The sequence below is a fragment of the Pararge aegeria genome, chromosome 25, assembly GCF_905163445.1.
Source record: "Pararge aegeria chromosome 25, ilParAegt1.1, whole genome shotgun sequence".
In the NCBI taxonomy this organism is placed as follows: Eukaryota; Metazoa; Arthropoda; class Insecta; order Lepidoptera; family Nymphalidae; genus Pararge; species Pararge aegeria.
The window spans coordinates 1466195-1490771 of NC_053204.1; the positions used below are offsets into that span (position 1 = coordinate 1466195).

At 37.1% G+C, this 24577-nt stretch overlaps 3 protein-coding genes across 3 annotated transcripts in view; 1 reads left to right on the top strand and 2 right to left on the bottom strand.

The window, feature by feature from the left end:
* LOC120634797 (neural/ectodermal development factor IMP-L2-like) overlaps positions 1-24577 on the bottom strand; it is a 64709-nt gene that overhangs the window by 33551 nt on the left and 6581 nt on the right. The gene's annotated exons all lie outside the window — the stretch shown is intronic.
* LOC120634796 lies at positions 957-3116 on the top strand. Its single transcript, XM_039905601.1, has 2 exons — positions 957-1377; positions 2458-3116. Exons 1-2 carry the CDS (start codon positions 1051-1053, stop codon positions 3064-3066), a joined length of 936 nt encoding a protein of 311 aa, XP_039761535.1. The 5' UTR covers positions 957-1050; the 3' UTR covers positions 3067-3116.
* On the bottom strand, positions 1427-3817 carry LOC120634798. The gene is made up of 3 exons (XM_039905604.1): positions 3200-3817; positions 2010-2209; positions 1427-1809 (listed from the first exon to the last, which is right to left on the bottom strand). The coding sequence occupies exons 1-3, from the start codon at positions 3605-3607 to the stop codon at positions 1797-1799; spliced, it is 621 nt and encodes a 206-aa protein (XP_039761538.1). The 5' UTR covers positions 3608-3817; the 3' UTR covers positions 1427-1796.

Below are 24577 nucleotides of genomic sequence, written 5' to 3' on the forward strand. Positions count from 1 at the left end.
CTTAAGTAGTTACGGAGGGAAAATTGAAAATTGTTTGCGATCTGAATGCTCTGATGTACTCGTATATATGTATATTGACTATGTTATGGAAAAGGATATGTATTTTCTATATTATTTATATAGGATTAAAAATTGTAAATGAACGAAACTTTAGAAACAATTCTGAAATCCACGCAGGCGAAGTCTGGAAGGTACATGTATGATGAATGCCTGAGAGTTCTGCATAGTGTTCTCAAAGGTGTGCGGAGTCCACCAATCCGCACTGGGCCAGCGTGGTGGACTACGGCCTTAACCCCTTCTCAGTGTGGGAGGAGACCCGTGCCCTGTAGTGAACCGGTAATGTGTTGATATGATGATGATGACGATGATAAATTCCTAAATGTTCACCGCCGGGAATAGAACCTCACTTATAAGACCACAGCGTTAACCCTTGCGCCAGGGAGGTTTTCTAAGATTAACGTGATGATCATAATAACAGATCATCCGTCACGTATACTCTGTACCTAAAGATACGACGCTAATTAGCCAATATCTGTATTGGATTCGGATTATCGTAGCGATAATTATATAAAGCGGCGGAGATCAAACGTCGCTATGTCACTAATCTGTCTGGGGTGATATTAACCAATATCGCTAGGGGTGTTATGAGTTTTTTTTTTTATAAATAAATAAATATACCGTACCTTTTTCAAAATCTTATATTTATCTTTGTGGGCTTATGGTGCTCCCACATTGCCGTTAGAAAATGTTTAATAACGTTAGTAAACATTTGTTAGCAAACATTTAATCACAAATAAATTTTCATGTTAGAAAATGTTTAGTAATGTTAGTAAACATTTTATAACAAAACAAATTATAACAAAATAAAACATGTGTTATCTTTTGTTTGTAAACATTTTATAAGGGTGATGGCGGGATAGGCGGTGCGGTGCGGTGGGGGTTAGAGTACGCAGGTCGCTGCGCGTGGTGTCTCGCTTGTCAGTTCCTTTGTGTCAGCGTGCATCGCTGTGCGTGTGTATTAGTGGTTGCGCGTGCGCCAAGCAATAAAATATGTCCGGTAATTGGAATAACGATGATGTTTACAAACTGATTGAAATGTTTCAAGCAAGAGAAGTACTATGGAACACGATGTCAGAGAGCTACAAAGACCGAAATAAAAAACACGATGCTTGGATGGAAATTGCCAGTGAATTTAATATGGATAAAAAAGTAATTGAAAAAAAGATTCGATCACTCGTAGGTCAATTTAACCGAGAATGTAAATCTAATAAATCTGGTGCAGGAGCTAATGAGTCAAGTAAATGGTTTGCATTTAAAAAACTCATGTTCCTTAAAGGCAAAAATATTCCAAGTTTAACTGTCGATGGAGGGTTGCAGGTGAGTTTTATTTTAACGTCTTTTAATAATATTTAGATGCCTAGTCCAAAAACCCTTCATTTGAAAAATATTCTGCGAATTCTTTTCTTATTTCTTTCCCATCATCTGTCAGGGATTCACATGCTTCAAGTGGTGTTAATTGCTGCTGTTCTAATCTCCATTGTCCATCGATACGTGTACCAGTTACTATGTCATCTCCATCATAGTATTGAGATGGAGCGTAAATCATGCTCGATTCAGTTTTTCTTATAAAATTATGCAGTAGCACGCATGTCATAATTAAAGTAGTAGTTTTTTCTGGATCTAATAATATTGTAGTTCGTAAAACTCTAAATCTGGCTGACAAAATCCCAAATGCGTTCTCTACTGTTCTCCTCGCACGACTCAGTCTATAACTGAAGATTCTTTCCTTAGAATTGCTATCCTGTGGTCCTGGAAAAGGTTTTAATAAGTGTTTTTGTAAAGGGAACGCATCATCTGTTACGAACACATAAGGAAGAGGTTTGTTTCTGCCTGGTAGTGAGCTGTCACTGGGTATTTTTAAACTATTGTCGTTAATTTTATTTCGAAATTTTGTGTTTGCGAAAACTCCGCCATCACTTATGCGTCCTTGGCAGCCAATATTCACGTACAGAAAGTTGTATTCTGCGTCCACTATCGCTAAAAGTACAACGCTGTAAAATCCTTTATAGTTGTAATATTCACTGCCGCTATCAATTGGCTTTTGTATGGCTACGTGCTTTCCATCGATACTTCCTAAGCAATTTGGGAAATTCCATTTTTCTTCAAATGAATTTGCCACGTGTAGCCACTCTTGAGGTGTTGTTGGTATCTGGAACAAAAATAGAAGATTAAGAAATAGGCGCGAAAAATAAATTTATAACTCGTTATTCTAACAAATTTTATTGGATATTTTTATTAAGTATGAAATATTAATAGAATACACTATAAAAAAATATGATTTCAGTTAAGGGTTGTTAAGTAATAGAAAAAGAAAATCGCGGTTATAGATTTTTTTACAATTTTAGCTAATTTGACGCGCCTATAACTTGAAATTATCGTTTAGTTCTATTCTTTCAGGGTAACGAAGAAAACAGAATTGCTTCAGAAAACACTCTCAGTTTGAACGAAACAGGAAATACTGTCACTGATGAAACTACGGGCACGCCTTTCGCCACCCCAAAACCATTTCGGAAAAGAAGACGGCCTGAAGTAGAACAAGATCCAACACAACAAGAAGCTGTAAATATTTTACAAAGAATGTACGAATCTAGAAAAAGCAGGGATGAAAATGACGCATTTGGAGAGTATGTCTCGATGAAACTGAAACAAATAAAAAACAGTAATGCTAAGAATACTGCTCAACATCACATTAACAATATTTTGTACAATGCGACAATGGGACAATATGATTTTCCAACAACCTTTACAGACCCAACCGCTAGTAGTTCCTGGGGATACAACTCTGAACCAAATCTATCCACTTTTTCGGAAAATAATGCTGACTGTAGCTCGAGAGGATACTACACCGCACCGAGTCCCTCGGCTTCATTTGAAACCAGTTCTTCGGATAACTCCAGGACACATACTCGTACCAGCGCAAGAACACAGAGTCCGTCTAATTTATCGGAATCAAGCCAAGATTCGACCCAATCATTAAACGATTTGTTGGAATCAATCAAAAATTAAAAAATACATGTTTGGTTTGTTAAGTATTAAAAAAATTATTAGTAAGGTAAGATAGGTACCTACCTAAAGTATGATTAGATTAGATCATATTAAAAGTAAATAAAAAAATAATTAAAAATGTTGTTTGACTTACCTGTATGTATTCCTTTAAAACCTCATTGAGAGCCTCGCACACTTCTGGTACGATAATAGATATCACTTGGTCTGACAACTTGAACACATTTCCAATACTTTTATAACTGCTACCAGTTGCCAAAAATCTTAACGTTACCGCAAGTCTTTCCGTCACACTTACAGATTTTCTAAATGTAGTGTCTCGTTTGCCTATTTTTGCCCCAATTAAATTTTGTAGATATTCAAATTCGGAACTGTTCATTCTTATAAAATCTTTTAAGCAACCATCAATACCTAAATCCTTGAGATAGTCTGTGGCACTATATTTTCCTCTAGCTTTTAGCGTTTGGCGCATCCAATAAGAGCGCTTTTTCTTCTTTTTTAAACAAAAAATAAAAGCTATTCCAATGAGCAAATCTTCTTCCATTTTCGTGTAGACGTCCTCAGCCCTCAGAAGGCGAAACCAAACTGCGAGCCAATACTAGATGTTATAAAATGTTTAAACATTTTCCATCAATGTAGGAGCACTTATAACATGTAACAGTTTCTAACAAAGTGCAACAATTGTTAACATTTGTTAGTAAATGTTTTGGTGTTATAAAATGTTTACAAACATTTTATAACGGCAATGTGGGAGCACCATTAGATTTAAGTGAAACTATTTAATAATAATATTTAAATATTTGCCAAATTGGGGGTACTTCACGATCTACTGTCACAGACAGTCTGCAAATATTTTTTATAAATAAAAAAAAAACAAAAATATAAATTACATTACCATTTAAAGAATAAAAATGCAATAATCAGAAATAAGTAATAATGTAATTTAAATTAATTAGGCAAATAATCTAGTTATAAAAGTTACTAAGTAGCTATATTACTGTAAGATGGAAAAGTAATGGTATGAAGTGTCATAAGTAAAATAATTTGCATGCGCTTGACATATTACTGTAGGTATATAAGAGGCCGATATCATTATCATCATATCAATCCATTACCGCCCCCTACAAGGCAGGGGGCTTCTCCCACAATGGTTTAGACCATACTCCATCACGCTGACCCAGTGCGGATAGGTGGATTACACACGCCTTGAGAACATAATAGAGAAGATTCAAGCATGCAGGTTTCGTCACGATGCTTTCCATCACCGTTGCCGTCAGTGATATTTTAATTGCTCAAAACGCACTTAACTTAGAATAGTTCTAGTTGCGTGCTGGGATTCGAACTCGGCCCTCCGAAAGTGAATTCGAAGCCGCAATCACTGGGCTATCACAGTTCCAAGTTTTAAAATAAATAATAGCGTTATTCAGAAAATCGACAGGATTAAACTCCTACAACAATATTAAGTTATCAATATTCTTGGGTAGTACTTGGGTCCCACGCACCCTTGGTAAAACAATTTCCAGACATTTTCTCCATAGGTACACTTATCTATATAAAACCTATTTTAGTTTAAGAGACAGTAGACAATATTGGGTTGATTTTTTAATTTAAATCTCGGTGGGACGTAGACCATTTTTTTTTCGCGCAGAAATCCTCATGGATACCACCGCATCACGGGGAGGCACAGTATTCGTACTGGCTAAAACCCCACGGTGTTCCAACAAGTCGCCTGGTGGCTGGGCCACGGTAAGGCTTTCGCACACAACCGCGACCCAGCTAGCGGTGCCCGCCGTGGCAGCAGTGGCGTGCATTGGGTTTCTTACCAGGGTATGCATACACCAGGAATATTGCATAAAACCCATTCCAGCAACGATAGTCAGATACCAGAGATATTTTCCAACTACGTGGGAGGTATTACAGTGCACAAATGTCTGCGCAAACACAGGTGCACTCTAGATATTATTATATTGGACTCGAAGATACATTTGGATATAATTAATCCACAGAGTGCACGTATAGAAAGACAGAAAGACTGCCAAAAGAACTTATTGACCTAACCTAACGACAGCGGTGATACCGACTGATAGGGGGCCGAGTTCGAATCCAAGCACGCAGCTCAAACTTTTCTAAGTTATCTGCGCTTATAAGTGATAAAAATTTCACTTGCTTCGACGGTGAAGGAAACCTGCATGCCTGAGTGTTCACCATAATGTTTTCAAATGCGTGTGAACTCCAACAACCCACACTGAGCCAGAGTGGTGGTCTACGGACTACGGTCTACTGCTCGTCTATCTCATTGTGGGAAAGACCCATGCGCTGTAGTAGGCCGTAGCGAATTGCTTCACTCCGGGTTGCAAGTTTCCTCACGATGTTTTCCTTCGCCGTTGAATCAAGAGATATTTTAATTACTTAAAACGCACAAAACTTAGAAAATGCCGTTAAAGCCCATTATCTTGAGCAATAAAGACGACAGTGATTAACTCTTACTCATATTTAAGTATGTTTTAGTATATATTAGTTTATTATTTTTTATATTTATTATTATTAGTATTTTATGTGTGTAATCTTGATAAGTATTAGTGTGTAATTGTTCGTAAGTATGTATATAACAATAATACACCCCACCAATCGGTTTCCCTTGGTTTTCCTAATCCTAAGGTTGCCTGGAAGAGATCGCTACTAAGCGATAAGGCCGCACTTTGTATCCTACTTTTTAAGTTTATTTTTGCTGTGTCCATTGTTCTTTTTTACTATTTGTGGTGTACAAATAAAGTGTATAAATAAAAATAAATAAATAAAAGTTAGAAGTGCGTGCGTGACTTCGAACTGGAATTCGGCTGGGTTTGTGGGATGAAGCAATTAGCGTAAGAGAAAACTTTACATTTATTCATTAAAACTTAACAATTATTCAGTGTAAAGTCAACATCTCCTGAAGATGCTCCGGAGCGAAACGTGCGTAGAGGGTACATTGCCGAAAATCTGTTTGGTGTGAAGTATAAGGATTGAAGAAATTATAAATGACACCATACAGATTCTCCTGCTGTTCGCGGACTATAGAAAATTAAGCTTAATTTTCATAATACGTAAGAAACCTTCCTCAATTCTATCATTGACTCTTTGACTAATAACTCTATTATTTTATATTCGTTACTTCTTATAAATAGAGTAGGTAGAAACAGCTACGTGATTGAGCATAGAATTTCTATATTAATATACTTAGTCGATAAATACTGTTTTAAATGCTACGTCGCAATTTATGTGGCCCTGGTATCTTAGTAGCTACTACGCTCACTTAAAACAGTTTTATTTTAAAGTTGTGTATGACATGTGCAGGTTTCTCCACCGCTAATGCAAGTGATATTTCAATTGCCTTCATTATAAAAATTAGCCCACTAGGGGTAGGCACGCACCAGTGACTTTTCGGAGTTATGTGCGTTTTTAATTTAAGCAATTTAAATATCGCTGAAAGCAAAAAACAGGCAGCTCTGGCTGTCTCTGGAGGAGGCCTTGACCTTGAAAAAGGGTTCTTCATAACGGAGCTTTTTTATTTAATTATTATAACTATTATTATTATTATTTTTTCACTTAATATACTTAAAATTAAGGATAAATATGAAACTATGTAAATGTATGAAGAAATAAAAGGCTTTTTTATTTATTATTTAAAAATATCACTTGCTTTGAACGGCGAAGGAAAACATCGTGAGGAATCCTGCATGCCTGACAGTTCTCCACAATGTTTTCAACGGCGTGTGAAGTCTACCAATCCGCACTGGGCAGTGGGCTAGCGTGGTAGACGGCCTTACCCCTTCTCACTGTGGGAGGAGACCCGCGCTCTGTAGTGGGCCGGTAATGGGTAGATGTGATGATGATGATGAGGTATCTCTCCTATCTATATATAAAAGAAAAAGAAAGAAGAAAAAGAAGGAATCGAACCCATAGTCTTGGACTTTGAAACAGGGTCACTGCCCACTGTGATAATCGGCCGTCTTAATTCTCGGACAAGATAAAACTATGGCATAATAATAACCATTTAAATCTTAATTCTATAATAGATTAAGTTTTGATGGTTTGTAGCGACCCTGCCTTCTTAATGCAAGGCCGTGGGTTGGATTCCCACAGCTGGAAAATGTTAATGATGAATGTGATAACAATGAAAGTTTTTCAGTCCCAAAATAAAATATTCATCAGTCATCTTAGATAACACAAGCTACGCTTACTTTGAGCCTACATGGCGATGTGTGTATGGTAGTAATATATTTATTTTATTAAATTATTGTACTTAAAAATAAATTATTTTTTTATTTTAAGTTGACATATTCTAATTTTTTTTTTCTAGCTTTAAGTCAACAGATCAGACTTTAAGTTGTAAGTAATAATAATTATTTAGATTCAGTGACGGAATAAAAATAATTTCGACTAATTTTATTGCAATGCCCGGCTGGGCGTCATGTAAGCTCATATGTATGTACTTTTCCCGTGGAGAAAATGTCTTCTGCCTGCTAAAACAACTTTTATCACTATACGTATCGAAATGCTAGAGAAGTCGAAATTAATACGTTCGCCTCACGCCCACACTATAAGTCGCTATTAGCTGTCGTTTCGGCATCAATAAACGTCACTATGCCAATATCTCAATATCGATACACATCCGAAGGCCCCGCCCTAAAATATGAATTAATGAAAGCTATCGATGCCATAACCGCGATATATTATTAAAGGTTTCAATACGTTGATACTAAATGCATAAGATAGTCTGAAGCTTATTTTATTAAATTAACATATTTGATATTAAATAATAAATAAATAAATAAATATACTACGACATTACACACATCGCCTCCTAGCCCCAAAGTAAGCGTAGCTTGTGTTATGGGTACTAAGTAAGCTGATGAATATTTCTATGAATATGATACACATAATTCCTTATAATATACAGATAAACACCCAGACACTGAGAAACATTCATGTTCATCACACAAACATTCTCCAGTTGTGGGAATCGAACCCATGGCCAAGACTCAGAAAGCAGGTTCGCTGCCCACTGCCCCAGTCCGCTGTCAATAATAAAATATTAATATTAAATAAACCTAACCTTTTTTTAACGCTGGGAAATGCATTCACGCATCCCTCCCTGCAGGGGACGGGCGGGAGATAAAAATTATATCCCCCGATTATATCCCCTGACGAGGAATATAATTTCCCGTATTTTTCCACCAGCAAAAATACGGGAACAGGAATAAGAGAAGTCTGCCCCCGTTTATTACCCCCCGTTTAGTACTAATACACATATATTATTTGGATATTATTTCCACTTGTGCGCCAGTGCTCTGAAAATTGATATAGCTGTGGGAGAAGGTATATTTATATCCTGAAGGGTGTGAGACTCGGTAGCAGTAGGCCTGAATACCCACTAAAATACAGCGAGACCGTCTACGGTATACAGAGACCAGTTTAAACCAGGGCTCAGAACCGGTTTCAATTTACCGGAATATTTGCTTAATTACCGGTTTAATTTAGTGTTTTGCGTTACGCAGACCTCAGCGCGACAATGTCCGCCGCGCTTCGAGAGTCCAGACGCCACTCGGCAACCACTCGCACGCCACCCGCGCTCCCGGCCTACATCCGAGCGATGATTGAGGGGAAGAGGAAGCTGCGAAAATAAAGTCGACTTTTACAAGACGGACGTTTTCAAGTGGCGGTTGAAGATTCGCAGTCCACGGAGCGCCCCATCAGAGGCGGTGTGCCCCAGTTAAGCCGGCTGTCGCCCGTCTGCTATGGCAGATACACGGACGACATCCCAGTTGCTGTCAGCGCCATGCTCGCGCTGTATGCAGACGACGCTGCCTACATCACCACGTCGCTCACGGGCCCACACGCAGCAATCAAAATGCAGCGAGCACTGGACGCACTTCCCACATGGCTGAAGGACTGGCGACTTAAGGTCAACGTGGCCAAAACTCAGGCGGTCTCTATTGGACGGTCGGCATGGACGCCCGCACCCCTTCTGGTTTCGCTTCTGAGAGAAACCGTCGATTGGTCCCCCATGGCTAAATACCTAGGGGTCACCATCGACAGGGGTGTCTCGATGCGAACCCACGTGAGGAACGTGGTCGCGCAGTCACGCACCACACGCTACCTCCTCCGTCCCATGTTGGCATCACACCTGCCTCTCCGTGCGAAGCTTCTCATCTATAAGATGTACGTTCGCACGCGGCCTCACGTAAGCGGCCTCAGCGTGGTACGCGCTGGTCAGCGAGACGGGCCGCAAGTCGCTGCGAGCGCAACAATCTATAGCGCTCCGCACCATCTTCTGAGCACCACGCTTCGTACGGAACCAGGTCATCGCCAGGGACCTGGGCATGGAGAGCCTGGATGAGTTCATCCGTCGCCTGAGACCCTCGATGTTCACACGCGCCGATGGAGCGCGAGCCCAACACCTGCGGGGCATCGCGCCATACCACCGGCGCTCGCCGGACGTCGGAGGCCTGCCACGTGACCTCCTGGACATCTAAACGCTTCCTCGCCGCTGGCTGATGGGCGCTTGCTAACTTATTTAGCCAACTTAAGCTCGACCTCGCTGAGCGACGGGCGTAAGCCCCCCTCGGACATTTCAAGTCGCCGCAACACCGCTGATCGCCGCGACACATCGCAGGCTTGATCGCGCTGCCGCGACTCTACCCGGACATGACACCACGGACCCAACGGTCCCACCCAGTGACCCGTCTGGAGCTGCAGACGGCGTTGCAACCACCGAAAAGGCCTATCGCCCTGAGCGGTTTCCCCGAGCCCCATTTAGGGACTCTGGGGAAGACTCCAGAGTCATCCCAGCCGATTACTGGGGCTCCAGCGCTAACAAGGAGGTGGCACCCAATTTCCATATCCGCAATGGAGCATTCATATACGCAGGTTAATATGCTATTTATGGCACAGGTTTTATTTTTTTTTATGAATGATGCACTGGCAATTTCAATTCCATTCCAATGCCATTCTTCCTTAACCCAACTACCTTGGTAGTTTGTACTTTGAAATTCTATAATATATACTAATAATATCATGTATTCACTCTCACGTGTTATCTATTGTATGTTAAAGTATTTAAATATTTATGTGTTGTTATCAAATATTTTACCACCCAATTACCTTAGGGAGCACGTAAAAAATTTTAGGCATTTAGGTAAACTCTACCTTCTTGCCTTAGAGACCACCTTTAAATGGAGTTCCCGGTTATTATTAGTCGAAAAAGCCCACAAGCCTGCATTGGGTTAGCGTGGTGGGTCTATGCCGTAAAACCTTTACTTTATTAAGATTAGAGGGGGCCAGTGGCAATGGGACGTTGATGATGATATAACAATTGCCACTCTCTGTATATCTTTAGTAGTGTATATCAATGGGCGGGTATATAATTAAACATAATATATCAATATTAAATATTGCTTAATTTAAATACTCGACATCGCCAGCTGCTTTATATAAATCGATCTAAATTCAATAGAAGTTTATAACTTACTTTATTGTAACTTACTTACGATATGAGTGTATTATTCCACTTTATTTATTTGGTTTTTTGAAAGGTAAAGCTGAACTTTAAAAAAAAACAATTTAAAATATTAATATTGTTAATAACTATATACCTATTAAACTAACTTTAAATTGTTTTTTTTTAAAGCTGAACTTTAAAAAAAAACAATTTAAAATATTAATATTGTTAATAACTATATACCTATTAAACTGTATAAGCATAATATATGTATTATGCTTATACAGTTTGTGTGATGAGCATGAATGATTTTAGTGTCTGGGTGTTTATCTGTATATTCTAAGTAGTACCCTTAACACAAGCTAAGCTTACTTTGGGGCAAGATGGCGATGTGTGGATCGTCGTAGTATATATATATTTTCATTTTATATATATCTGATAATTGTGCCCCGGATACGATTCCAGGCAGGGCCGATTTGGGAATTTATAATTTCTGAACTTTCTCTGGTCTGGTCTGGTGGGAGGCTTTGGTCGTGGCAAGTTACCACTCTACCGACAAAGCACGACTTTGCGCTAAGCGATTTAGTGTTCCGGTGCGCTATCGCGTAGTAACCGATCATTATTATTTTTTTTTATTTTTGTTCCTTTACTCTTTTTTGTGTTAGTTTAGCTAGTTTTGTTATATAGTATATATTGTCAACATTTTTAATATTATTTTAGGTATTTGTTTTTTTAATTTATTCTAAATGTATGTTTTTGTTCGCGGTGCTAGATTCGTCAAGCTTATGTCACAGCCTGATGAATCTTATAGCTTATAAGTACTCTCATGTCTCTCTTAATCGTTTTTTCTCCTTCTAACTGACAATATAGTGTTTATTTGCTAGTTGTGGCAGTCTTAGAGTGGGTCTACAATCTTACATTTATATGTTTTTTCATTTTTTGTATAGTTTTTAAGAGTTGTAGTTGTAACCTGTTGCTTGTCCCTTAAATAAATAAATAAATAAATCATGGCTTTTCAAAAATTTTGTCTGTCGCCTTTTTCTACGTTTATAGAAAAAAACTACAATAACAAAAGAAATAGGTATTGAATACATTGAAAGTTTTATTATAACGCATTATCTACGATGGTGTGCGAGCACATCGTAAAAATTTACTCTCTAATTTTTCCCTAACGCGCCAAAACAAGCATAACAAATAAATATATAAATTACAAGATAATTCAAATCGTTAACAGTAGTCACACGAAAAAATGTCCGTCGGGGCTTACCGTTGATATCTCTAAAGATAAACTTCAAGTACACTGTGACGACACGACACACCCACGTGTCGTGCCCGCCGCAGCATGCCCGACCAATAGTGAGGCGACCGATCGATGTCATTCGCAATATTTTTTTATTTATTTCAGTGATTTCATTGATAGTAACGTATTAAACGTGTCTTGAAGTCGTGAATATAATAATAATAAATTACGATTATCGATTTAAAGATGCCTTACTATAGGTACGACCCGGCGTCAGTTCTTGAAAATAGCAGTGCATTGCTCTTTTCGGATCTGACAGGTATATTACAGCTAATAGACCTGATATAGTGCTAGTCGATCGATCGATGACTGACGATGAATGACGATAATCTGGTGTAAGCTGAATAGGAAAAAGTATCTAAATACTTGGACCTTGCTCACGAGATTACCGCCATGTGAAATGTTGAATCGACCGTTTTTGTTCGCTATTTTATATCAACAGGTATAAAAGGTTTTCACTTAACAATTCATTTTAAAGTCAACATCTCCTGCGGATGCTCCGGTTTCGCAGCGAAACGTGCGTAGAGGGTACATTGCCGAGGATCTGTTTGGTGTGGAGTATACGGATTGAAGTAATTATAAATTACACCATACAGATTCTCCTGCTGTTCGCGGAGTATAGCAAATTAAGCTTAATTTTCATAATATTTTTTTGAGTATTGTTTTTATTCTAATTTTTCCATAAAGTAACAATTTACATCTAGGAGATGTGTCTTAAAAAGTTAACAGTTTGTAATAAACGTAAGCTTATAGAAAAGTCCTATTATAGTATAAAGGACTACGTAGTCGATAAAAAACCTTGGGTGTGAACTATTGGTCTAACCAGGTGCTCTTCTAATAATTTTAACAATGTGAGATGGTGATATCGAAAATGAAAAACCGGAACAACTCTCGCCATCCTCTCACTAGCGTGTACACATTTTTCATGTAATGTACGAATCATAAGTGCCAGCTATGGGCCTACTTGAATAAAGATTTGACTTTGAATCGTCTACATCTCACAACCATATAGAAGTATCGGCCATATCAGCAATGGAGCATTCTTATACGCAGGTTAATATGCTATTTATGGCACAGTTTATTTTTTATTTTTTTCATGAATGATGCACTGGCAATTTCAATACCATTCCAATGCCATTCTTCCTTAACCCAACTACCAAGGTATTTGTACTTTGAAATTCTATAATATATACTAATAATATTATGTATTCACTCTCACGTGTTATCTATTGTATGTTAAAGTATTTAAATATTTATGTGTTGTTATCAGATATTTTAGTTTATTTTTAAATTTATTAATTATATTATGCTTGATGTATTTGTGTTCACTAGTTTATGTATTAGTTTGCAGTTATTCGTACCACCAGCAGTCTATTCTCCTCTTCTTTTTCCTTAATTCAAAGGCAGCCTGGCATAGATCGCTGGCCTCTTGTATTCTACTTCTTTCCATGATTCTGTTTTTATTTTATGTTTGTACGTGTTAACGATGTGGTATACAAATAAAGAGTTAAATAATAATATACATAAATACTTATAATATACAGATAAACACCCAGACACTGAAAAACATTCAAGTGCATCGCACAAACATTTTCCAGTTGTGGTCCTGCCCACTGGGCCAATCGGCCGACGAATCGATTAGATTTTTGAATACGCATTCAAATAAAACGCATTGTGAAATTTTATGGCAGCGCTCTTCCGGGGATGAACCTAGTAATGCTATGCTTATTTCTGCTGCCAAGCTGATTATAGCTGTGGTCCGGTTTGAAGGGCGGTGTCATTCCAGTCACTGGAGGCTTAACACCTACGACTCAGGTCGATGGAAACATAAAAAAATTTGACGGACCAAATAAATAGCCATGTACTTGATCCGTCAATTTTTTTTTTTTTTACACCACTCAGCAAAAAAAAAAAAGAACGTACATTCGAAGAATGAAGCAGGATACAAAAGGCGGCCTTATCACTTAGTAGCAATCTCTGCCAGGCAACCTAAGAATAAGGACAACTTAAAAGAAAAACGAATAGTATTACAAAAAAAGCTCCGAAACTGCTGAACAAATTTTAACAAATCTTTCATCCTTAATTTCCTAAGCTACTGTTAGGATTTAAATTTAAATAGCATTATAATTTCCACTTCTTTGTTATTTTTTTAATTTAATCTTATTTTTGAACGAGACGATCGGTTGTCATTCTCCGATTGGTTAACGCCGGTAGACGCATAACGGCGGGAACCAATCAAATTGCTTGGATTCTACCTGGACGCTAGGAGTTTTGGCGGGAAATTGGATTTTGTCTTGGCGGGTTGGATCGTTCTTTGAGAGAGTTATGAAGTGAATTGCGAGGTTGTAAAACGATAAGTTCATATTGTCATAGTTTATAAAGTAAATTAATAAAGTGATATTTGTATGGTATGTTTATTTGCATCTTTTCGTGGCCTCATCGCTATCCTACTAAAGTTTATAATAATTCAGAAGTGACAAGACAGCGTTACCTTTTCAACGCGTAAGTACACGCCCAATTATATAATTTTATTAGCTGTTTAATTAATTTATAATAATATTTAGCTACGCGAAATGTTACTAACAATCATTATGGTTATGTCATAATAACATGTACGATTAATATTTATGTTGTTAACCTAATTGAGTGTGCACGGACTCAGTGCCTATTTTGCAATATTTTTTCAGTGAGTTTTAATTTCATTTGTAACAGTATATTTACATACTCATATTGTAGGTTATATAAAAATAAGATCCCATAAATTACCGAGCTCTGGATCTGATATTATTTTTCCGATAGACATTATTTTCAAATGTACCAAACGTAGGTTTAACTTATTATGGCATTCAGGCTATCGCAAATATGATAAAAATTTAATATTAACAGTCACTTTCTACGTAACGGTGATTTGAGAATTTGTGACATGTTTCTAAATCTTACAAAAAAAAAAACAAAAACAATGGAATCGAATTCTTTATTTTCATTTGTATTTATTTGTTACGCGCAGATGTCTACACCCTTGTTAAGTTTATTTAAAAAAAAAAAAATTCAAACTTAAACTTTGTTTTCTTGTATCTGACCCTACCCGTGGAATATCGAAGCCGGAGCCGACTGAGGGAGCGGAGCCGTAGCTGGCTATGTGCACGCAGATCTTCTCGGGTCCTGAGTCGGGAGCTAGAGCCAAGCCGTGAGCGGGTGAAGATTTAGGAGAGGCTGTTACTGCAACTGCGAGAGCAACAATAGAAGTCGCAGCCGCTACACCGCGCCAGCTATGACTTCGCACCGGGCTACTCCGCGGCAACATTCAAGTCGCAGTCAACGCAGCGACCACGTGTCCTGAGATCAGCGGGCGGCGCGGCGGGCAGAGACGGCGCAGTGCATCCTGCTGGGCGGCGCGGCGGGCAGAGCCTGGGGCCGGTGCAGTGCATGCTGCCGGGCGGCGCGTCGTGGCGTCGCGAGATATGATAAAAGGTCACGTCGTCTTTCCGATTCTAAGAAATGTTTTGAAATGTCTTAAGGACAGTTTGACGTCTCAACCGTGTAGGTACTGAAGTTCTTTCCAAACAGTTGAACCCAAATATAGTTTCAATTTCGACTCCCTCCACCAAACCAAAGGATAGATGTTTGGCTAAAAAGAAAACAATGATTTTGCTTATGTATACGGTTGGAAAAAAATAAATAAAACTGTCACTCATTTTGCTATAAAGAAACTCCAAGGCCTTGACAAAATATGGTAGGAAGACCTAAATTCAGTTTTGTTACCGGGCCGAAATGGCAAGAGAAATTAGTAAATGTTTTTCCTTGCGAGCAAAATTAGGGCCAGGCTTTAAGGGATATACTTAAAAGGAAGAGCAGGTATAATACCTATAGAAATTTAATTTTATGAAACGCGATATAGTTGATAGGCGTGCAGTTATTCATGATATCAGTGAAAGGAGTTTAAAATCCGGTGCTCTAGTATTTCGTTCCTGATTAGTTATTGCAATTTTTGATAAGCAGCAAGAACTCGTACCAAAACTATTTGTCTCAGGAAAAGAATTCCCTCTCTCTTTTTATTTGAAAATTAATGAAAAATGGGCAAATAAACGGCACGTCACGTCAAACATTTGTCGTTTTCGGCAGTGAGATTAGGCTGGTGAAGGAATCCTTAGTTAAGGAGTTAGGTGTGGCTCATGACTACGAGTATATACCGTCTTTATTACGGGGATTCGGCAATGTAAAATGATTATAGAATTAGTGTTAATGGAGTATACGCTCGTGTTCTATGTAAAGTTATATTTGGCAATTTGCTAAAAGATCTATATCTATCCTCAAAGATCAGCCATACCCGAAACAGCCCCATATTATCGTTTCTAAAGTTGCAACTAAGCTCCAGTTCATGGATATCGGCAGGAAGATGTCACTTTTGATACAAGAATCTTTGATTGGAATTAGTACGGCATGAGTGGTAGAGATCCATGGCGCAGTATCGGTAAGGCAAGACTTGAACATAATTTTAAGGGAAACGGCATCGTAAGAAAAAGTCTTGAGGGTAAGCCGACCATGCAATATTTCATTTGTGGTGGTCTCTATCGCTCTGAAAGTTGACATGTCAGTATAACAGTTCCCTTGTTGCGAACCTTGCTGGATTTCAGGTAGTTCATTTTTGTGCAGGGCAAAACGAGTAGACGTTGAAGTAAAAACATCAAACCACTTATGATTATGGTTATTTAAGATAATTTTGATTTAAAATAGAAGCCTGTCAGTTATAAATACCAGAAATAGATAAGCAGAGAATGTAAGAGTTGCTCGATCGTTACAAACATTCTTTTGCGTCTTCAATTAAAGAAAGAAAGAAGAAAAATGTTACATAAATTTGTTAAAGAACAAAAAAAAAAAAAAAAGTGTGTGACAAAGGAGCTGGCTCAGTATAACTGCATACTAAAAAGCGCAGCACTGGTTTTCAGCCAGCCCCGTTGTCTTCGTCGTCACTGAATCCTCACGACTAAACAATAACAAAATAATCAAAAAAAAAAGGACAATAACATAGAATATAATATATAAACAAACGAAAGATATTTTTACATTAACATAAGCTTTATTAACCCCTGAAGGACATCATGAAATACAAAATCATCTAAGAGGTAAATCATAAACAAAATCAAAAAGTATGACACTAATAAACATGAAAAACTAAAATCTATAATCAAATGTAAAGTCAAATGTAATGTGAGTGTCTTTAGTGTGCATAAAGGAAAAATTATATAAAAGTAGGTAGGTAAAAGGCGCTTCACACCTTTTAGTAATAATTTGTTATTTATTTATTAATTTTTTTATTTACTAGTGGTCATTGAGATTTTTGTACAATAATTTGAAGTATTTTTTTTAACTTTATTTGTAGACGTAAAGATCTAGGTTGTACTAACGCGACCACGATGGATATAGAGTTGATATTGAGTTAAACAGCCAATGTACTCTCTTCTATCGACCTTAAAGGTTTATTTATCTAGGAACAATAGAAATACAAAGACGGAAGTAGAATACAATAGTTGGAAAATCCAAAAGTCCACGCCTCATAATCTTATTCATTACAATAAAATTGAGATTATTTGAAAATAATAATTAAACTACATCTAATTATACCGTAAACAGTAATAGGCTTTTATTCCTCAAATACTAAAGCCTATGAAAAAAAAAACCAACTCGATAAGTGAAGTATTTCGCTAGTTATCGTGACCACAAGATACGGGATCCGCACATACAGACACACGGACGTCCAAGACAGAACTTTTTTTTTTTTTAATAATGTTTTAATTAGTTAAAAAAAAAAAAAAACAAAAAGAGATTTTAAAATATTACGAGTGTTATTTAAAAATATTAATATCTTTTCGGCTTGTATGGTAGTACCGCCACTGGTTCTGGCGGCTTCCTTTCCAAGTTTCGTAGACTTAATAGTTTCTTTGATTCCGTGATTACTTAGCCAATAGTATTTTGTTTTTTAATAAAGAGAGACTTCAACGACACTACACAAGATATAAGCTATTTTAACCAACTTTTGAAATAAATATTATACCAAAATAAATTTTTGTATAAATCGAGTTTGACTAAGTGCAACAAAAAGCTTCCAACAAACATAAAACTAACTTTATAGTTGAAAATGTAGGCAAACCTCGATATATCTACTGAATACATCTGCGTCACCTTTTCGATTTTAGAAAATTTTCTTTTTCTCAATATTTGTCTGTTTATATTCACTTATAAAAGCAATAAAGAAAAAAAAAAATCTGGTGGTGGTGTAAAGTTATTATAAACCTACATTCAATTAGCTAAATACAAATACATAAACAAAATTGCACAAGTAAGAATGATATAATAAAAAAATATATATATATTAAACTAATATCTACTCAATCGTACATAACTAAGAACTATAACTAACAAACTAAGAATACTTAAGAACATGTAAATAAGATAGGTTGTCACACCGTGAGAGAGAAGAAGTACGTGTCAAGGTAAAATAAATGTTTTAATGCTGGAATAGCTTGTAGAGTATTCTAGTATGATTGAGTCTACGTTAAAAGGATAGCTTATTGAGAATGTGCGTCGAATACCACTATGATTATATTGCTAAAATTAATTAGAGTTAAAGGGAACTATTCTATGCCCATCCTAGACGATGTGATAGCTCGACTCATAGGCTAAGCTTGTTTGTTTTCACTCGATTTGACTTCAGGGTCTACTACCAAGTCCCTACTTCAGTGCTTAGTATACACCTAACTTCGTTTGTCTTTCATATGGTCAATACAATCATGATACCATTTGACTAGCACCGGCTGTCTTTCAGTGAATGATAAATATAATCTTAGGGTCAGATTGTTTCGGTTAGGTTAATTAATAGTGAGGATTGGCTGCATACACTGCAGCTTTGTACAGACTACAGAGCTTTGTAGGACCTTAACAGGGCTTAAAAGATAACTTATTAATAAAAGATAATAAGTTGTTTCGTTACCTTAAGTCAGATAAAAGAAACCCCGTAGGTAAGCATGTGTTAAAAGCGTTCAAAGCGTTATGAAGGTCTTCCCTACCCTATTGCTAAAGCAGATATGCCATTTCTTACCATTCATGTACCCTTCGTAAAGTCAATTAGCACATGCTCGTTTTTGTAGAGGGTTGCACAAAGTTTTGTTTTACTAAGCCCGATAGCAATACCAACCTCTTAAATGGGATAAGAGCTCTAAGGCAGTATTATGAGTGACGAAGGTAACCATTTCACTTCTCACACATTAACTCTATTTTGCTTGAATAGGGGCACAAAGCATACCCTTATCGCAGTAGGAAGTTCTAGGTTGAATGGCAAAGTAGGTACAGGGGTACAATCTTACCATTCTCGACTCCTTAGAGGCAATGACGGCGAAATATGGTGGAAAGAATTGGCAAATTATTAGGATTAACATTCTGGAAATATTCAGTGGGGACTGAATAACACCATCCAGATAACGACCGCCCGCGCCGGCCGGTAGGACACCATCAGAGGTACTGTCTCAATGCTGTTTCCAAAGGCGCTGATGAAATGATGATGAAAGAACAAACGACTTTATGCAAAAGGGTTAACTTATTAAGATAACTCAATCGTGTATAATGCTATGGATACATATTGCTTATGCCTTGAGGTGAATGGATCGGTTACCAGTAGTAACTTATAATGAGGATTGATTAAAATATAGCAAAAAAAAAAAAAAAAAAAATTGGATAAAAGTTGGTTCTATTTGGTTTTAGTTTACAATGTTTTATGTTCAAGTTTTGTTTTGTGTGTTTTATAAGCGCTTGATGCATAAAACTACAGACAACCATTTTTCTATTGTTGCAGATTAGACACGAGAATCGATCGGATCGTGTCTTGATGTAGCTGGAATCAGGGACGAGAATCGATCGGATCGTGCCCTGATACAGCAAAAACACTAGAGCCAGGCACGAGAATCGATCGGATCGTGTCCTGGAACTTAAATAGAGAGAGAGAGTATGATGCCCACTGACTGCCACAAGTAAATCGATCGTCTTGTTGGCATGTCTGTAGGGTTTCCCCTGATAAATCGATCGTTCAGGGGATGAGTCGTAATGGGTTATTCGATTAATTGATCGTTCGGATCCCAAATATAATGAATACATTTATGATGAAAAACATTTATCGATCGTTGTTTTTCTTATCAAGTCGATTTATATAATGTTTATGAAGTAGTATGAATAATATTATATTTATATAATTATAAAGGTATAATAGGTCTAGAAAATAATCTTTACCTATATTATTTACTAAAATATTGATGGTTGTGGTTGTTTTGTTAGTTATATTAAACTCCAATGTATATGTAAATATATAGTAAGATGATAATGGATGTTTATAACATATTTTGGTACTCAATTGTTAAAATTATGTCAAGATTGAAACAACTGGCCAAGTTCCGATTGTTAGGATGCCTCCTGGCGACATGTGCGAGGGCGCACACGTTGTCAGGACGGTCGATTGTTAGGATTTAAATTTAAATAGCATTATAATTTCCACTTCTTTGTTATTTTTTTAATTTAATCTTATTTTTGAACGAGACGATCGGTTGTCATTCTCCGATTGGTTAACGCCGGTAGACGCATAACGGCGGGAACCAATCAAATTGCTTGGATTCTACCTGGACGCTAGGAGTTTTGGCGGGAAATTGGATTTTGTCTTGGCGGGTTGGATCGTTCTTTGAGAGAGTTATGAAGTGAATTGCGAGGTTGTAAAACGATAAGTTCATATTGTCATAGTTTATAAAGTAAATTAATAAAGTGATATTTGTATGGTATGTTTATTTGCATCTTTTCGTGGCCTCATCGCTATCCTACTAAAGTTTATAATACTACTTTATCGAGAAGTAACATAGGCTATGTTTTATTTCAGCAATAAAAAGATTTCAGCCTTTAATAATAGTATTTTTAAACCGTGGCATAGTATAACGATAACACGTTGCTTTATCCACATGCGCTGACTAAATTATTCGTAATTTTTTTTGGGATTGTCTTTAGCTTATTACCTACAGATTTTAACAGCGTAACGAAGGCTTTTTGGCATGCCTCGGAATGGGACTCCGCCAGGAAGAGTTTCCTTCGAGCCCTGAAGCTCTAGGTTTCAGGGCTCGAAGAAGCGAAGGGATCGTTGGCCTGTGGGCGCCTCATTGGAGGTCGAGCTCAGGCGACGATTGGTGTAACGGAGTTTATAAAATAACACTATGTAGGTACAACGAAAGCATCAGTTTTTAGTCGATTAAAAAAAGTCAGACCGTGACGTTTGACGTCCGTGGCGCAGCTGTGGATGCTGTGGTTTTGAGTGTGAGGTGCCGGGTTCGATTCCCGGCAGGGGGAAATTTAGAAATGTCTAATTGACTTATTGAAATATAACTAACAGTTGCAGTTACAACACAAATTGCGTTAGACAGTTATCTCTAACGCAATTTGCGATAATGTTCTCTTAAGCATATGACGAAACAGAAAAAAATATAAATACATATTTAGTTTATATTTAAGTATTTATGGTATATTAAGATATGTATTAGTATATTTATTTTTTATATTTAACAATAGTATTTTTGTATTTGTGTAGTCTGGTTTATGTATTAGTATGTAGATATTCGTATGTATGTATTAATAGATTATAGTGTACCCCACCTATTCGTTTTCTTTTTAGTTATCCTAATCCTAAGGTTGCCTGGCAGAGATCGCTACTTAGCGATAAGGCCGCCTTTTGTATCCTGCTTCATTCTTCATGTGTTTGTTCTTTTTTTTGTCTCGTTTTTCTGAGTGGTGTACAAATAAAGAGTATAAATAAATAAATAAAATAAATAAATAGTTTCCATCATCATATAACCTTATAAACGGAAGAACATACACTTACAACATTCACGTACAGATAGGCGCAAAGACCCATACACGCACAAACATAAACACACACACGCATACACATAACCACACACACACATACACACGCGGTCCAGTCAGCATGCTATTCTCACTTAACCGTCAGAGAACACAACACACCTTTGATAGTTTCCTTTGTTAAAGTGCACTATGTATTATCTCAACGATTGAATCAATGTTTGGGAAGGCACCTAAGGTTCGGGATTTCCTCGTTTAGGGGTCAGGATTCCAAAGATTTATTGTACTGAGTTTTTCCAATAAATATTTTCTATTTCTATTTCAAAGTATTTGTAAAAACTTTGAGATACGATGAAAAGCTAAAGACAATCCCAAAAAAAATTACGAATCATTTAGTCAGCGCATGTGGATAAAGCAACGTGTTATCGTTATACTATGCCACGGTTTAAAAATACTATTATTAAAGGCTGAAATCTTTTTATTGCTGAAATAAAACATAGCCTATGTTACTTCTCGATAAAATAGCTTAGGAAATTAAGGATGAAAGATTTGTTAAAATTAGTTTAGCAGTTTCGGAGCTTTTTTTGTAATACTATTCGTTTTTCTTTTAAGTTGTCCTTATTCTTAGGTTGCCTGGCAGAGATTGCTACTAAGTGATAAGGCCGCCATTTGTATCCTGCTTCATTCTTCGAATGTACGTTCTTTTTTTTTTTTGCTGAGTGGTGTAAAAAAAAAAAAAATTGACGGACCAAGTACATGGCTATTTATTTGGTCCGTCAAATTTTTTTGTTTCCATCGACCTGAGTCGTAGGTGTTAAGCCTCCAGTGAGTGGAATGACACCGCCCTTCAAACCGGACCACAGCTATAATCAGCTTGGCAGCAGAAATAAGCATAGCATTACTAGGTTCATCCCCGAAGGAGCGCTGCCATAAAATTTCACAATGCGCTTGCAAGTTCAAAATACCTGCCTTAGCAGGTAAATTGTGTGTGGGCGTTTGCTTAGACAAGGGCGCGTTTGGAACCCTTGTTTGTAGCTTTAGTTTTAAGTTTACGAATGTAGTTATCGCCATCACTACTCACTACTATGCACACACATTTTATATGTAACCAACGCATTAAAAGTGCCATCTTGATGCCATCAGATATTTGACTTTGACTTTGATTTTTACTACGACTTTGAATATAAGTAAGGTTTACCGGTTCTACATCATCACCTATAGCAACACTACTAAGAACATTCCATTCATGATTCAATTGATTTCTCCCAAGCAACGGGAGAAATCAAGTGAATGGAAACTTGCATGTATGATAACGTTCTCAAAGGGGCGTGAAGTCTACCAATCTGAATCCAATCCTACGGCCACCATCCATACGGGCCAAGTTAAAAAAAATTCAAAATTCATTTATTCAAGTAGGCCTAATATAAGCACTTTTGTAACGTAACGAAACCGAGAAGAAGCCGGCAAGAAACTCAGCAGTTGCTCTTTTCCTATATCAACAATTTACATTTTACATTTAAAAATTAATTTTTCTATCTTGTGACAGATGACAGCGGAGCCGGATGCTTCCAAGCAACCTTGTCATTAAGAAATTCATCAATTGTATAATAACCTCGCTGTAATTTTTTTTTTCTTTTGTATTTTATTTTTTTTATTTTTTTTAACAATTAAGACTAAATAAATAAATATACTACGACATTACACCCATTGCCATCTAGTCCCAAAATAAGCGTAGCTTGTGTTATGGGTACTAAGATAACTGATGAATATTTTTTATGAATAATATACATAATATATAATACTTATAAATACCCAGACACTGAAAAACATTCATGTTCATCACACAAATATTGTCCAGCTGTGGGAATCGGCACGGCCTCTGACTCAGAAAGCAAAGTCGCTGCCCACTGCGCCTATCGGCCGTCAAAAATATACTTAATATATGTGCAATAAATGTGTTTTAACACATTCTTTAAACTGCATTGGTAGGTCCAAAATTACCTTAGGAATCATGTTATAAAAGCGTATACTCAATCCCACAAATGACTTGTGCACCTTTCGCAGACGATATGCAGATGTAGTGGGACAGTTTAGTGTTTGCCAATGATGATGAAGGCAAGAAAAGGAAATAGAAAAGTGGGAGGAGCGGCTATGATATGGGATAGGTACTTTTATGCCCTTACGTTACTTTTTGACGACCTCCCTGGCGCTGCGGTGAGCTTTATGGTTTCAAGTTAGAAGCCCCGGTTTGGAATCTCAGAATTTTTTATATCCAAATTGTGATTTAGATTCTGGCCTGGCTACCACAAAGACGGTGCCGCCAAGGGATTTAGCGTTCCGGTACGATGTCGCGTAGCAACCGATTAGGGGTTTGGTTGAATTTAATTTCCATACTGTTTTCATTACTCTTTATAATAAACTGCCATGATATAAAAGAAGCTAAATCTACGTTTATTTTTAAGAAAAAATTAAAATTCTACTTGATAAATAATATGTCAGTATAAGTCGTTTCCAGTAAACGCTGATCTTTGTTTAAGTCGTGTGTTTTTTTGTACGAACATTTTCTTTTAGCTGCTTTATAGATTTATATGTACCTTCTATAGTGTACGCTCACAACATGTTTTATTTTTAAGTTTAATGTTTTCTCAACTAAGCGAATTTTTTGTAATTCTTTTGAGAAATGAAGATCTTAAACCATACTCCTTAACAGTCCACTGGGCTAGCGTGGTGGCCTTAACCTCTTAACCCCTAATGCGAGGAGACCCGTTCTCTGTAGTGGGCCGTTAATGGGTCGAGATGATAACTCGCTTAACAGGTGAGATTGCAGTCAAGGGCTGACTTGTGGTTTATAA